The sequence below is a fragment of the Phocoena phocoena genome, chromosome 15 (genome assembly GCF_963924675.1).
Source record: "Phocoena phocoena chromosome 15, mPhoPho1.1, whole genome shotgun sequence".
Taxonomy (NCBI): Eukaryota; Metazoa; Chordata; class Mammalia; order Artiodactyla; family Phocoenidae; genus Phocoena; species Phocoena phocoena.
In genome coordinates this window covers 63,527,234-63,543,002 of record NC_089233.1, presented here as the reverse complement: position 1 = coordinate 63,543,002, position 15,769 = coordinate 63,527,234, and the positions used below count along the sequence as shown (strand labels likewise).

Genomic DNA, 15,769 nt, shown 5'->3' with positions numbered 1-15,769 from the left:
TCTTTTGAACTGAAAGATGGCTCTTAAAAAAATTTTTTTTAGTTTAAAAATTTTAATATCTAAGACATGCAAAAATATATAAAGAATAATACATGCTGTGAACCTATTTCAGCTTAAAAAATAAAACATTTTACATAGAGTTGCCTCTCTCTGATACTTTCGTCTCCTTACTCCTTCTCTCCAGTTACCACTGTTCTGAATTTAGTGTTTATTGTTCCCACACATGGCCTTAATTTTTTGTGCATTTGTAAATATACCTAAGTAACATATAGTGTTATTTTGCATGCTTTTAACTTTATGTAAATGGTGTAATGCAGTATTCTGTTGCCATCTGTGTTTTCATCCTTAAATCTTTAATCACATACTACTTTGGCTTCTCTGAATTACTCTGTTTTATAATAGGTTGCGGCATTGATTTTATACTATCTAAGATCATTAAATCAGCAGGGCTACCCCTTTGGGGTTCAGAGGCTTTTTCTATCTGTAGTGTGACCCATGTTTGCTTATAGGGTTGCCTAGCTTTTTTTCAATCTGGAACACACCCATGAGCTTGTTGGGACACACACAGGGGAAGGCAAGAGCTTTCCACCCCCATCTCACTCCCTGTAAACTATCTGGCTGCCCAGCCACACCCAGCCTTCCTCCTCCTTCTCTTCATCATGGTCATTTCCCACTTCCTCTGTGGAAGTCAAAAACTTGAAACAGGAGAGCTCAGAAGAAAACCCAGGACACTGTGACATTCAGGGGATCGTTCCACTTTGCATGAAAATATTTCGCTTTGATGGAACTTTGGAATCCTTAGGCCACTGATGATAACTCTTAAAAATGACTAAAAACTGCTTTGCCATTCAATCTTTCATTTAGCCATTCAACAGATATTTATTGTTTGCTCACTGTGCCAGGTATTCGCAAATAAACATGGTCTCTGCCCTCATGGAACTTATAGTATAGTGAAGGAGAAAGATAGTCACATAAATAAATAAAAAAGTTCTAACTGTGAACAGTGTTATGAGATTTTTACAGTCAGGGCAGTGAGTGTGCCTTCCTGAGGAAGTGACAATTTAACTAAGATCTAAAGCTTATGTGGGAGTTAACTAGGGAAAGAGAAGAAGAGGTTGTTTGTTCTAGGTTAAATGCAAAGAGCTGGGAGCAGGAGGGCAGTGGCATGTTCATGGTGCTTGAACCCAGAAAGTGAGAGGTGTGGGGAGCGAGCGTGAAATGACCCTGGAGAGGTAGGGCCAGGTCAGACAGGCAATGTGGGCCATGGAAGAACTTTTGTCTTCATCCTAAAAGCAATGGGAAGTTATTTGTTTCATGTGTTTTGTCATTTTTTTTCCATCCTAAAAGCAATGGGAAGTTATTTGTTTCATGTGTTTTGTCATTTTTTTTCCAGTTTAAAAAGCAGAAACTCCTCCTAGAACTAGACCAGTATGCCCCAGATGTGGCCGAACTCATCCGAACCCCTATGGAAATGCGTTACATCCCTCTGAAAGTGGCCCTCTTGTAAGTATTCTCTGACAAAACAGGGCTCAGTGCCAATGAATGTGAGGAAAATCTGATGAGACTTTCTCATGTTGTTTGTTGTATTTTTGGAGATTTGCAGTCTTAGTCATCAAGTATTTGCTATAGTTCTGTTGCACAACTGGGGTTCTGGCCAGGAAAAGAGACAGAGCCATCCTGTCTCTGTTGGGACAAAGCCTCACACAAGCACATGCACAATTGACCCTTCACAAATGCTTTTTCACTCGATGCTGATCTGGTTCCAGCCTCCTAGTAACCAGTGTTTCTAAAAAAACAAAGTTTTCCAATTGTGATATATGGATTGCATAAAATTCTGATCTTTATGCAGCAGTTATTTCAAGCAACTCCTATGTTTCACATACAATTTAGTCCCCCATTTGTAGTTCAGAAAACTGAAGTAAAGTACCAAACAGACCCATCCCAGCTGGATGACCAGTATGAGAGAGTGGAACTTACTGAGGCTCTATGAAAGAATTCTTTAGGAGTACCAGTGCTGCCTATAACTTTAATTCTTTGAGGTTATTCCTGTTTATATTCCTGAGATCGGCAAATGGGAATAATTATTCAGTCAACTAATAGTAAATGTTAATAATATACTAGTTCCTAAGGATACACAGTAGAACAAGGCAGACAAGTTTCCTCATGGAAAAACATGACCTTAGAGCTTCACATTTAGAAGGGGCCTTATGAGGACAGTTTATTCAACCCTTTGCCTTGTGTGTGACTCTTCTATTCAGTATTCCAGATAGGTGGCTGCGTAGCTGCTTCTTGAACATCACCTGCTATTTAGAAATGGCTTTTTTTCTCCTGCCACCAAACACATTTGAGGTATCGGTTCATATCTATGTATTTCAGAAATATTGGTGGAAAGTACCTAATAGAACTAGAGGTTTGGCAACATTATGAATCCCTTATGGACTCCTATGTCTCCAGGGGGTAGTTTTGTAATAGCAGCAGCCATTTCTTTAAAGGTTGTAGAACAAGCCTATCTAATTGCTGGGAAAAAAAATCAACAATTTCTGGGCCTTTAGCTTTAGAACTGCTAATCTTACAGCTCTGAGAGGTATTGGATTTAAGGTCTTTATTTGCGCATAATAATTATAATCTCTCCCTGAGACACTGGTATGTTTCTTCCTATCTGATAATCAGAATTATGTAACTGGTCTCCCTTTTCACTTTGTCTGCCAGGAAACTCAGAGCCAGATTTAAAGCTGATTACTACAGTGTTGTAGAAGACCCATTTGTTCTTCTTTCCCTAGCCTTTACTTTTTCCTTTTATTTATGCTTGCCCTGGTCTTGATTCTTTATTTGTATTTTAATTTTGCTCTCACTTTTTATTATCTGTTCTCATTTGAGCTGCCTCAAATCTTTTGTGGAAGCAGGGTAAAAATAAATAAAAACACAGTTATGACTCTATAAGATTTCCCTATTCAGCATTTCAAATTTATTTTTTCAGTCCATTCCTTCCCACCTCAGGAAAAGACTGTTTCAGTTTAATTCCCTCCCAGTGAAAGTTCAGGTTGTCCTGTGAAGTTCAATGGCCACTAGCTTACTGAATTCAGCAGATACTTATTCTGTCCTTTGGGTCTGGCTTGGTGGATATAGCTTGGCTGCCAAGAGAACTAAACTTAAGCTGCTCTCACCTCTTGAATGGGGTAGCCTATGTCAGAGCTTAGGAACCTGATTGAGGAAACAGTACTTTCCTGGTTTTCAGAGATAACTGTAGCCATTCCTAAAATATAGGGCTCTGTGGGAATTGGTAGAATTTTTATCATTTTTGAAACCTGAAGTAATAAAAAATATAGGTTTATTGCCAGAAAGACCTGATTTTGAATGTATTTATTAGCTTGTAAAACCTTAGGCTACTTAACCACTGAGTCTCAGTTTCCTCACCTGCAAAATGGGAATGATGTTATTGCTGGTTTACAGGATCCGTGATGATGAAATATGATGGTTTTCCATATAACACATAGCACAGAATAGGCAGTGAATGTTCAGTGCCTTTTACTCACTGGCCACCACCCCACTCCATCCTCTTTTACTTAGGAAAACTTATTTCTAAGAAGTTGCCTTCCCTTGAGGATGGTTTTAGTAAACCTCTTGAACTTCCTGGCTATGGTGGCCAGGACTCCCTGGTCCTTTGACCAGGATTACTAATGCCAAATATGTGTGTTTTTCCCCAGCTATCTCTTAAATCCCTACACGGTCTTGTCTTGTGTTGCCAAGTCTACCTGCGCCATCAACAACACCCTCATTGCTTTCTTCATTTTGACCACGATAAAAGGTAAGGCCCCAAAGGAAGTTCAGTCCCTAATTTGTGCAGGCTTTTGTAACACTTATGCTGTGGATTAAAAATAAATAAATAAATAAACACTTAAAAACATTTTTTTTAATTACACAAGTAATTTTATAGAAAATTTAGATAAGCCAAGAGAAAAAAATTAATTAAAACATCCTGAAATTCTACCACTCAGAGAGTCACTGTTAACATAGTTTAAACAAAAAACAAAAACTTCTAAAAGGCTTACAATGAGAATAGCAGTGTTCTGCCCCTTTCTTCCCATCCCTAGTTCAACTTCTTTGATGGAACTACTTTTTTTTTTTGCTAGTATTTATTTCCATATTTCCAAATAAGACCGCATATTGCTGTTTCATGAATTATAAATTTTAGACATTATCTATTGTATTCTTATTATGGGAGATAAAGATTTAGCTTTCTTTTACCAATATCTTCACTTCCCTTTTACCTGGTTTTCCTAGAGAAGTTATGTCACAGCTTTGATTAAATCAGTAGTTGGTACCTATATTTTATGACAGTATATGTATTATTCACTGCTGGGAAAAGTAATAACTATGGTTGTTTTTTCTTTCTTGTACAACCTTTTATTTTTTCTGGGATTAGTAACTGTGGGGTTTTTGCTTGTTTTTGTTTTTGTTTTGCTTTATCTTTCTGTACCAATCACTTTTTTCCCCTCAGTTGCTCTGCTAGATCTTTCAAGTGCCTAACAATACAGGCATACCTAAGAGATATTGTGGGTTTGGTTCCAGATCACAGCAATAAAGCAAATATTGCAATAAAGTGAGTCACACGAAATTTTTGGATTCCCAGCACAGATAAAAGTTATGTCTAAAAAAAAAAAAAAAAAAAAAGTTATGTCTACACTATACTATATTCTGTTAAGTATGCAATAGCATTATGTCTAAAAAAATGTACATAGCTTAATTTAAACATACTTTATTGATAAAAAAATTTAGCCCCTAATAAGAGAATCAGCCCGTCCTTTGAAGCTTTGAAGCCAGGCATTGACTTCTCTTTTCTAGCTATGAAAGTCCTAGATGGCATCTTCTTCTGAAATAAGGCTGTTTCGTCTACATTGAAAATCTGTTGTTTAGTGTAGCCACCTTCATTAATTGTCTTAGGTAGATCTTCTGGATAACTTGCTGCAGCTTCTACATCAGCCCTTGCGACTTCACCTTGCACTTTTATGGTCTGGAGACAGGCTTCTCTCCTTGAACCTCATGAACTAATCTCTCCTAGCTTCAAACTTTTCTTCTATAGCTTCCTCACCTCTCTCAGCCTTCATAAAATTGAAGAAAGTTAGGGCCTTACTCTGGATGAGGCTTTGGCTTAAGGGAGTGTTGTGGCAGATTTGATCTTCTCTCCAGACCACTTGGACTTTCTCCATATCAGCAATAAGGCTGTTTTGCTTTCTTATCATTCATGTGTTCACTGGAGTAGCACTTTTAATTTCCTTCAAGAACTTTACATTTGCATTACCACTTGGCTAACTGTTTGGTGCAAGAGGCCTAGCTTTCATCCTATCCCAGCTTTCGACGTGCCTTCCTCACTAAGCTTAATTATTTCTAGCTTTTTTTTTCCTTTTATTTATTTATTATTTTTGGCTGCGTTGGGTCTTCATTGCTGCGCGTGGGCTTTCTCTAGTTGTGGTGTGCAGCCTTTTCATTGAAGTGGCTTCTCTTGTTGCAGAGCACGGGCTCTAGGCACACGGGCTTCAGTAGTTGTGGCACGCGGGCTTCAGTAGTTGTGGCTTGTGGACTGTAGAGCGCAGGCTCGGTAGTTGTGGCACATGGCCTTAGTTGCTGCGCGGCATGTGGGATCTTCCTGGACCAGGGCTCAAACCTGTGTCCCCTGCATTGGCAGGCAGATTCTTAACTACTGTGCCACCAGGAAGCCCTATTTCTAGCTTTTGATTTAAAGTGAGAAGTATGCAACACTTCCTTTAACTTGACTCAGAGGCCATTGTATGGTTATTAATTGGCCTAATTTTAATATTAGGAAGGAATAGGGAGGCCTGAGGAGAGGGAGAGAGGTGGGGGAACAGCTAGTCTGTGAAATAGTCAGAACACAGACAACACTTATCAGTTGTTTGCCATATTATGGGCATGTGGTGCCCCCAAACAATTAAAAGAGTAACATCAAAGATCACTAATCACAGATCACCGTAACAAACATAATAATAATGAAAAATTTTGGAATATTGCAAGAATTACCAGAACATGGCACAGAGACACAAAGTGAGCAAATGCTGTTGGAAAAATGGCTCTGATAGACTTACTTAATGCAGGGTTGCCACAGACCTTCAATTTGTAAAAAACACAATATCTGCAAAGTACAGTAAAACAAAGTAGGTCTGTAGTTTTTAAAAAAAATGTTAAGTACATCAAATAGTTTATTGGTTCCATTATTTTTCTGGAGATCTGCCTCACACATCTTTCATCCTGTACCAGTCTGTCCTGGTTGTTGTCTGGTCTTGATGCAAAGCTGTCATAGTGGAACTTTTCCTTATAATTCTCTTGTATTGTATCCCTTTCCTAGATTCCTTTTTTCGTTTACTGATTTTTTTCCTCGGTTTTGCTAAAGTACTTCCTCTAGTAGTTTTCTAAGAAAGGGTGTGTGAGATATGTATTTTGAATCATTCCACACATGAAAAAATGTGTTTTTCTAACTTAGCACCAGATTAATAATTGGGGCAAGGTATAGAATTCTAGACTGGAAAAAATTTTCCTTCAGAATTTTGAAGGCATTGCTTCACTGTGTTCTAGCATCCCGGTTGCTGTTGGACAGTTTGAAGCCATTATACGTAACCTAATTTTTTCTTTGAAAGATTTAAGATCTTCTTTTTATCCTCAGTATTTTGAAATTTCATGGTGCTATGTCTACTTGGTTCTTTTTTTCATTCATTACTGGGTACTTGGTAGGCCCTTTCAAAATAGAGACTAGTGTCCTTTAGTTCTAGAAGATATTCCAGTACTGTTTTTCAAATTCTCTCCTCTCTCTCTGTTTTCTCTGTCCTCTCGTTTGGGGTGTCTATTGGATATTGGACTTTTTGGATTGATCTAATTTGTGTGTTTTATTTTCTATTGATTTAAGTTCTTTCTTGGTCTCCAGTTGTTTCTTTGAAGCCTCATTATTATTTTATCACCACGATATCCTCTCTTATCTCTCTGAGTTTTCTTGGTTTTGTTTTTGTTTTCAGTTTCCATTTGTTCTAAGCATAATCTCTTTGCCTTCCTGGATTCCCTCCCCCCAACCCCCCACCCCCCCACCCCCCCACCCCGCCCTGCCTTCTTTTTCTGTTTGTCTTGGGCTCTGTCTTTCATATGGGTAGATTTTCTCTTATTTATGGTGATCCTTGGCTGTCTGCTTATTATTTAAGGATGTTAGAAGGATAGGGTATGTAGGGATAGTCACCTGGCTGCACATAGTTGAGGTGAGACCTGGGGTTCTGTCTGGTCTGTATACAAACGTTCAGCTTGATTCTCGTCTCTGTAACTTACCCCCACCTGCCATAGTATCTGATACCTTCAAGGTGCTGGATCTCTCAGAATTTGTATGGGGTGAGTTGGCCTGATTTTTATTGGTATTCCTCTCTGCAGGCCATTGAGCTGTAATTTCTTCTATAATGCTCAGTCATTTATCCCTCTTCCTCCTGCTTTTAATGTTTCCACTATTATGTTAAAATTTATTTTGCTATAGTCTCTTCTGTTAATTTGTTATTTAAGACTATTTTTAATGCTTTATTGTCATTTTAGTGAGGTTATTGGAGGGAAAGATGATATACATGTGATTAATCTACCATTTTTCACTAGAAGTCTATTAGCGTTGGAGGTATATATTTCCAGATTTTTCCCTCATTTTTCTTTTACACTTTTAAATATTGTATCGGTTAACTGTCATCACAAAAATGTTATTTGACAAACCACTCCAAAACTCAGTGGCTTAAAACAACAATACGCATTTACTTAGCTCATGTGTCTGTAAGTCAGATAGGTGTCAGCTGATCTAGGTTGAATGTGGCTAGGCAGTTTGTTGGTTTCATCGGGACTCATTCATGCATCAGCAGCTGACTGTAGTTGGCTCATCTAGGCTGGGCTCTTCACCACATGTCTGTCATCCTCATGGACCAGGGGACTAATTTAGGCATATTCTTCTTATAGTGATGGCAGAGACACAACTGTGAGCAAGCCCAATCAGGCTTGAGCTTTTGAAGTTTCTGGTTGTATCACATGTGCTTACATCACATTGATCAAAACAAAACATGGCTGATCTCAGGTGTGGGTATTTCCATCCTGTCCACAATGGGGGGGCACTGCAAAGTTATATGGCAAAGAGCCTGGACATAGGGGAGGGGTTAAGAATTGGGGACAAAAATACAGTCTGCCACATGTCAGTAAACATTTAGTCTGTCATTTTTCATGGCTGCTTACTGTTCCATTGTCTTGATGAATAAATAGAAATTCTTTAACCAACTTCTATTAAATATCTCGTTAATTTCCCAGTTTTCAGCTGTTTAAATAATACTATAGTTAATTTTCTTTCTTTTTTTTAATTTTTAATTTTTAAATTTTTTTGGCCTCATCATGTGGCTTCTGGGATCTTAGCTCCCCAACCAGGGATCGAACCCGGGCCACAGCAGTGAAAGTGCTGAGTCTTAACCACTGGACTGCCAGGAAATTCCCATACAGTTAATTTTCTAATGTAATTTCTTTTTTTTTTTAATTTTTTTTATTTTTTAAATTTTTTTATTTTTTAAACATCTTTATTGGGGTATAATTGCTTTACAATGGTGTGTTAGTTTCTGCTTTATAACAAAGTGAATCAACTATACATATACATATGTTCCCATATGTCTTCCCTCTTGCGTCTCCCTCCCTCCTACTCTCCCCATCCCACCCTTCCAGGCTGTCACAAAGCACCGAGCTAATATCCCTGTGCCTTGCGGCTGCTTCCCCCCAGCTATCTACCTTACTACGTTTGTTAGTGTGTATATGTCCATGACTCTCTCTCGCCCTGTCAAAACTCACCCTTCCCCCTCCCCATATCCTCAAGTCCGTTCTCCAGTAGGTCTGCGTCTTTATTCCTGTCTTTCCCCTAGGTTCTTCATGACATTTTTTCCCCTTAAATTCCATATATATGTGTTAGCATACGGTATTTGTCCTTTTCTTTCTGACTTACTTCACTCTGTATGACAGACTCTAGGTCTATCCATCTCATTACAAATAGCTCAATTTCATTTCTTTTTAAGGCTGAGTAATATTCCATTGTGTATATGTGCCACATCTTCTTTATCCATTCATCCGATGATGGGCGCTTAGGTTGTTTCCATCTCCGGGCTATTGTAAATAGAGCTGCAATGAACATTTTGGTACATGACTCTTTTTGAATTTTGGTTTTCTCAGGGTATATGCCCAGTAGTGGGATTGCTGGGTCATATGGTAATTCTATTTGTAGCTTTTTAAGGAACCTCCATACTGTTCTCCATAGTGGCTGAACCATTTCACATTCCCACCAGCAGTGCAAGAGTGTCCCCTTTTCTCCACACCCTCTCCAGCATTTATTGTTTATAGATTTTTTGATGATGGCCATTCTGACTGGTGTGAGATGATATCTCATTGTAGTTTTGATTTGCATTTCTCTAATGATTAATGATGTTGAGCATTCTTTCATGTGTTTGTTGGCATTCTGTATATCTTCTTTGGAGAAATGTCTATTTAGGTCTTCTGCCCATTTTTGGATGGGGTTGTTTGTTTTTTTGTTATTGAGCTGCATGAGCTGCTTGTAAATTTTGGAGATTAATCCTTTGTCAGTTGCTTCATTTGCAAATGTTTTCTCCCATTCTGAGGGTTGTCTTTTGGTCTTGGTTATGGTTTCCTTTGCTGTGCAAAAGCTTTGAAGTTTCATTAGGTCCCATTTGTTTATTTTTGTTTTTATTTCCATTACTCTAGGAGGTGGGTCAGAAAGGATCTTGCTGTGATTTATGTCATAGAGTGTTCTTCCTATGTTTTCTTCTAAGAGTTTGATAGTTTCTGGCCTTACATTTAGGTCTTTAATCCATTTTGAGCTTATTTTTGTGTATGGTGTTAGGGAGTGATCTAATCTCATACTTTTACATGTACCTGTCCAGTTTTCCCAGCACCATTTATTGAAGAGGCTGTCCTTTCTCCACTGTACATTCCTGCCTCCTTTATCAAAGATAAGGTGTCCATATGTGCGTGGGTTTATCTCTGGGCTTTCTATCCTGTTCCACTGATCTGTCTTTCTGTTTTTGTGCCAGTACCACACTGTCTTGATTACTGTTGCTTTGTAATATAGTCTGAAGTCAGGGAGCCTGATTCCTCCAGCTCCTTTTTTCGTTCTCAAGATTGCTTTGGCTATTCGGGGTCTTTTGTGTTTCCATACAAATTGCGAAATTTTTTGTTCTAGTTCTGTGAAAAATGCCAGTGGTAGTTTGATAGGGATTGCATTGAATCTGTAGATTGCTTTGGGTAGTAGAGTCATTTTCACAATGTTGATTCTTCCCATCCAAGAACATGGTATATCTCTCCATCTATTTGTATCATCTTTAATTTCTTTCATCAGTGTCTTATAATTTTCTGCATACAGGTCTTTCGTATCCTTAGGTAGGTTTATACCTAGATATTTTATTCTTTTTGTTGCAATGGTAAATGGGAGTGTTTTCTTGATTTCACTTTCAGATTTTTCATCATTAGTATATAGGAATGCCAGAGATTTCTGTGCATTAATTTTGTATCCTGCTACTTTACCAAATTCATTGATTAGCTCTAGTAGTTTTCTGGTAGCATCTTTAGGATTCTCTATGTATAGTATCATGTCATCTGCAAACAGTGACAGCTTTACTTCTTCTTGTCCGATTTGGATTCCTTTTATTTCCTTTTCTTCTCTGATTGCTGTGGCTAAAACTTCCAAAACTATGTTGAATAAGAGTGGTGAGAGTGGGCAACCTTGTCTTGTTCCTGATCTTAGTGGAAATGCTTTCAGTTTTTCACCATTGAGGATGATGTTTGCTGTGGGCTTGTCATATATGGCCTTTATTATGTTGAGGAAAGTTCCCTCTATGCCTACTTTCTGGAGGGTTTTTATCATAAATGGGTGTTGAATTTTGTCGAAAGCTTTCTCTGCATCTATTGAGATGATCATATGGTTTTTCTCCTTCAATTTGTTAATATGGTTTATCACATTGATAGATTTGCGTATATTGAAGAATCCTTGCATTCCTGGAATAAACCCCACTTGATCATGGTGTATGATCCTTTTAATGTGCTGTTGGATTCTGTTTGCTAGTATTTTGTTGAGGATTTTTGCATCTATGTTCATCAGTGATATTGGCCTGTAGTTTTCTTTCTTTGTGACATCCTTGTCTGGTTTTGGTATCAAGGTGATGGTGGCCTCGTAGAAGGAATTTGGGAGTGTTCCTCCCTCTGCTATATTTTGGAAGAGTTCGAGAAGGATAGGTGTTAGCTCTTCTCTAAATGTTTGATAGAATTCACCTGTGAAGCCATCTGGTCCTGGGCTTTTGTTTGTTGGAAGGTTTTTAATCACAGTTTCAATTTCATTGCTTGTGATTGGTCTGTTCATATTTTCTATTTCTTCCTGATTCAGTCTTGGCAGGTTGTGCATTTCTAAGAATTTGTCCATTTCTTCCAGATTGTCCATTTTATTGGCATAGAGTTGCTTGTAGTAATCTCTCATGATTTTTTTTATTTCTGCAGTGTCAGTTGTTACTTCTCCTTTTTCATTTCTAATTCTATTGATTTGAGTCTTCTCCCTTTTTTTCTTGATGAGTCTGGCTAGCGGTTTATCTATTTTGTTTATCTTCTCAAAGAACCAGCTTTTAGTTTTATTGATCTTTGCTATCGTCTCCTTCATTTCTTTTTCATTTATTTCTGATCTGATTTTTATGATTTCTTTCCTTCTGCTAGCTTTGGGGTTTTTTTGTTCTTCTTTCTCTAATTGCTTGAGGTGCAAGGTTAGGTTGTTTATTCGAGATGTTTCCTGCTTCTTAAGGTGGGCTTATATTGCTATAAACTTCCCCCTTAGAACTGCTTTTGCTGCATCCCATAGGTTTTGGGTCGTTGTGTCTTCATTGTCATTTGTTTCTAGGTATTTTTTTATTTCCTCTTTGATTTCTTCAGTGATCACTTCATTATTAAATAGTGTATTGTTTAGCCTCCATGTGTTTGTATTTTTTACAGATCTTTTCCTGTAATTGATATCTAGTCTCATGGCGTTGTGGTCAGAAAAGATACTTGATACAATTTCAGTTTTCTTAAATTTACCAAGGCTTGATTTGTGACCCAAGATATGATCTATCCTGGAGAATGTTCCATGAGCACTTGAGAAAAATGTGTATTCTGTTGTTTTTGGATGGAGTGTCCTATAAATATCAATTAAGTCCATCTTGTTTAATGTATCATTTAAAGCTTGTGTTTCCTTATTTATTTTCATTTTGGATGATCTGTCCATGGGTGAAAGTGGGGTGTTAAAGTCCCCTACTATGAATGTGTTACTGTCGATCTCCCCTTTTATGGCTGTTAATATTTGCCTTATGTATTGAGGTGCTCCTATGTTGGGTGCATAAATATTTACAATTGTTATATCTTCTTCTTGGATCGATCCCTTGATCATTATGTAGTGTCCTTCTTTGTCCCTTTTAATAGTCCTTATTTTAAAGTCTATTTTGTCTGATATGAGAATTGCTACTCCAGCTTTCTTTTGGTTTCCATTTGCATGGAATATCTTTTTCCATCCCCTTACTTTCAGTCTGTATGTGTCTCTAGGTCTGAAGTGGGTCTCTTGTAGACAGCATATATAAGGGTCTTGTTTTTGTATCCATTCAGCCAATCTGTGTCTTTTGGTGGGAGCATTTAGTCCATTTACATTTAAGGTAATTATCGATATGTATGTTCCTATTTCCATTTTCTATATTGTTTTGGGTTCGCTACTATAGGTCGTTTCCTTCTCTTGTGTTTCGTGTCTAGAGAAGTTCCTTTAGCATTTGTTGTAAAGCTGGTTTGGTGGTGCTGAACTCTCTCAGCTTTTGCTTGTCTGTAAAGGTTTTAATTTCTCCATCAAATGTGAATGAGATCCTTGCTGGGTAGAGTAGTCTTGGTTGCAGGCTTTTCTCCTTCATCACTTTCAGTATGTCCTGCCACTCCCTTCTGGCTTGTAGGGTTTCTGCTGAGAGATCAGCTGTTAACCTTATGGGGATTCCCTTGTGTGTTATTTGTTGTTTTTCCCTTGCTGCTTTTAATATGCTTTCTTTGTATTTAATTTTTGACAGTTTGATTAATATGTGTCTTGGCGTGTTTCTCCTTGTATTTATCCTGTATGGGACTCTCTGTGCTTCCTGGACTTGATTAACTATTTCCTTTCCCATATTAGGGAAGTTTTCAACTATAATCTCTTCAAATATTTTCTCAGTCCCTTTCTTTCTTTCTTCTTCTTCTGGAACCCCTATAATTCGAATGTTGGTGCGTTTCATGTTGTCCCAGAGGTCTCTGAGACTGTCCTCAGTTCTTTTCATTCTTTTTTCTTTATTCTGCTCTGCAGTAGTTATTTCCACTACTTTATCTTCCAGGTCACTTATCCGTTCTTCTGCCTCAGTTATTCTGCTATTGATCCTATCTAGAGTGGTTTTAATTTCATTTATTGCATTGTTCATCGTTGCTTGTTTCATCTTTAGTTCTTGTAGGTCCTTGTTAACTGTTTCTTGCATTTTGTCCATTCTACTTCCAAGATTTTGGATCATCCTTACTATCATTATTCTGAATTCTTTTTCAGGTAGATTGCCTATTTCCTCTTCATTTGTTAGGTCTGGTGGGTTTTTATCTTGCTCCTTCATCTGCTGTGTGTTTTTCTGTCTTCTCATTTTGCTTATCTTACTGTGTTTGGGGTCTCCTTTTTGAAGGCTGCACTTTCGTAGTTCCCGTTGTTTTTGATGTCTGTCTCCAGTGGCTAAGGTTGTTTCAGTGGGTTGTGTAGGCTTCCTGGTGGAGGGGACTAGTGCCTGTGTTGTGCTGGATGAGGCTGGATCTTGTCTCTCTAGTGGGCAGATTCACGTCTGGTGGTGTGTTTTGGGGTGTCTGTGGCCTTATTATGATTTTAGGCAGCCTCTCTGCTAATGGGTGGGGTTGTGTTCCTGTTTTGCTAGTTGTTTGGCATGGGTTGTCCAGCACTGTGGCTTGCTGGTCGTTGAGTGAAGCTGGGTGCTGGTGTTAAGGTGGAGGTCTCTGGGAGATTTCCACCGTTTAATATTATGTGGAGCTGGGAGGTCTCTTGTTGACCAGTGTCCTGAAGTTGGCTCTCCTACCTCAGAGGCAGAGCCCTGACTCCTGGCTGGAGCACCAAGAGCCTTTCATCCACACGGCTCAGAATAAAAGGGAGAAAAAGTAGAGAGAATTAGTAGAAGTATGAGTAAAGAAAGAAGGAAAGGAGGAAAGGAAGGAAGGAAGAAAGAAGCAAAGAAGGAAAGAAAGGAGGGAGGGAGGGAGGGAGGGAGGAATGAAGGAAGGAGGGAAAGAAGGAAAAAAGACAGATGATACAGTAAAAATAAAATAAAGTATAATATAGTTATTGAATTAAAAAATATTTAGAAAAAAAAAAGGGACAGATAGAACCTTAGGACAAATGTTGGAAGCAAAGCTATAAAGAGAAAATCTTACACAGAAGCATACACATACACCTTCACAAAAAGAGGTAAAGGGGGAAAAATCATAAATCCTGCTCCCAGAGACCACCTCCTCAATTTGGGGTGATTCGTTGTCTAAAGGAGGGAAGGAAGGAAGGAAAGAAAGAAAGAACGAAGGTAAAGTATAATAAAGTTATTACAATTAAACTTAATTATTAAGAAAAAGAATTTTTAAAAAAAAATCATGGACGGATAGAGCCCTAAGACAAATGGTGGAAGCAAGAGTATACAGACAAGATCTCACACAGAAGCATACAGGTACACATTCACAAAAAGAGGAAAAGGGGAAAAAAAATCATAGATCTCGCTCCTAAATTCCCCCTCTTCAATTTGGGATCATTCCTTTTCTCTTCAGGTATTCCACAGATGCAGGGTATACCAAGTTGATTGTGGAGCTTTAATCCGCTACTTCTGTGGCTGCTGGGAGAGATTTCCCTTTCTCTTCTTTGTTCTCACAGCTCACAGGAGCTCAGCTTTGGATTTGGCCCTGCCTCTGCGTGTAGGTCGCTGGAGGGCGTCTGTTTTTTCGCTCAGACAGGACGGGGTTAAAGGAGGCGCTGATTGGGGCCTCCGGCTCACTCAGGCCGGGGGTTCTAATGTAATTTCTAACAGTAATTGTCACACACATGTTCAATTATTTTCTTACTCTAAAGTCCTAGAAATAGAATTATTGTGTCACTGTGTGTATACCTTCTTTAGGATTTCTGAAATTTATCACTAAATTGCCTTCAAGAGTTTTACCAACGTATACTCGGATAAGAAGTGTATGAGAGCTCTTATTTCCCTACATTATTGCTGAATAATTTGCACACTGAGGAAATAAAGACTCAAAAGTTGTACATAGGACCTTTTACTTAGAGTTTACTTACCTTTTCTAGGGTGGCACATGGGAATGACTTAGGTCTTAATAAGACATTGCTTCTCTTGGAGTGGTTGTAGTTAGTCTTTCTGTAGGTCATTTAGTTTAACTTATTATCAGGTTACTTGAAATGACTCTTTGCTGTCTGTGAACATCCCCTGCCTCAGTTCCTGTTTCCAGAGTGTCCAGCTCAGGTAGGACTCATTTATGAAAGTGCCTGGTATCCATTAAAGTAAGGACTGTATGAGGCAGCCTGGCAGAAGGGATTGAGCACTGGCCTTTGGAAATGTCACCTTTAAAATAGCTGAGCACAAAGGTAGGAAGACTAAAGACATGCTCTCTGAGGTGTGTACAATAGAAGTCTCACACAAAAATGTAA

General features: G+C 38.4%; 1 protein-coding gene across 1 annotated transcript in view; it reads left to right on the top strand.

The window, feature by feature from the left end:
• Positions 1 to 15,769, top strand: part of PIGU (phosphatidylinositol glycan anchor biosynthesis class U) — a 117,954-nt gene that overhangs the window by 28,731 nt on the left and 73,454 nt on the right. Inside the window, exons 5-6 of the mRNA XM_065892495.1 lie at positions 1,394 to 1,503; positions 3,705 to 3,805. Of these exons, the coding sequence (XP_065748567.1) occupies positions 1,394 to 1,503; positions 3,705 to 3,805 (211 nt within the window). The remainder of the gene's footprint in view (positions 1 to 1,393; positions 1,504 to 3,704; positions 3,806 to 15,769) is intronic.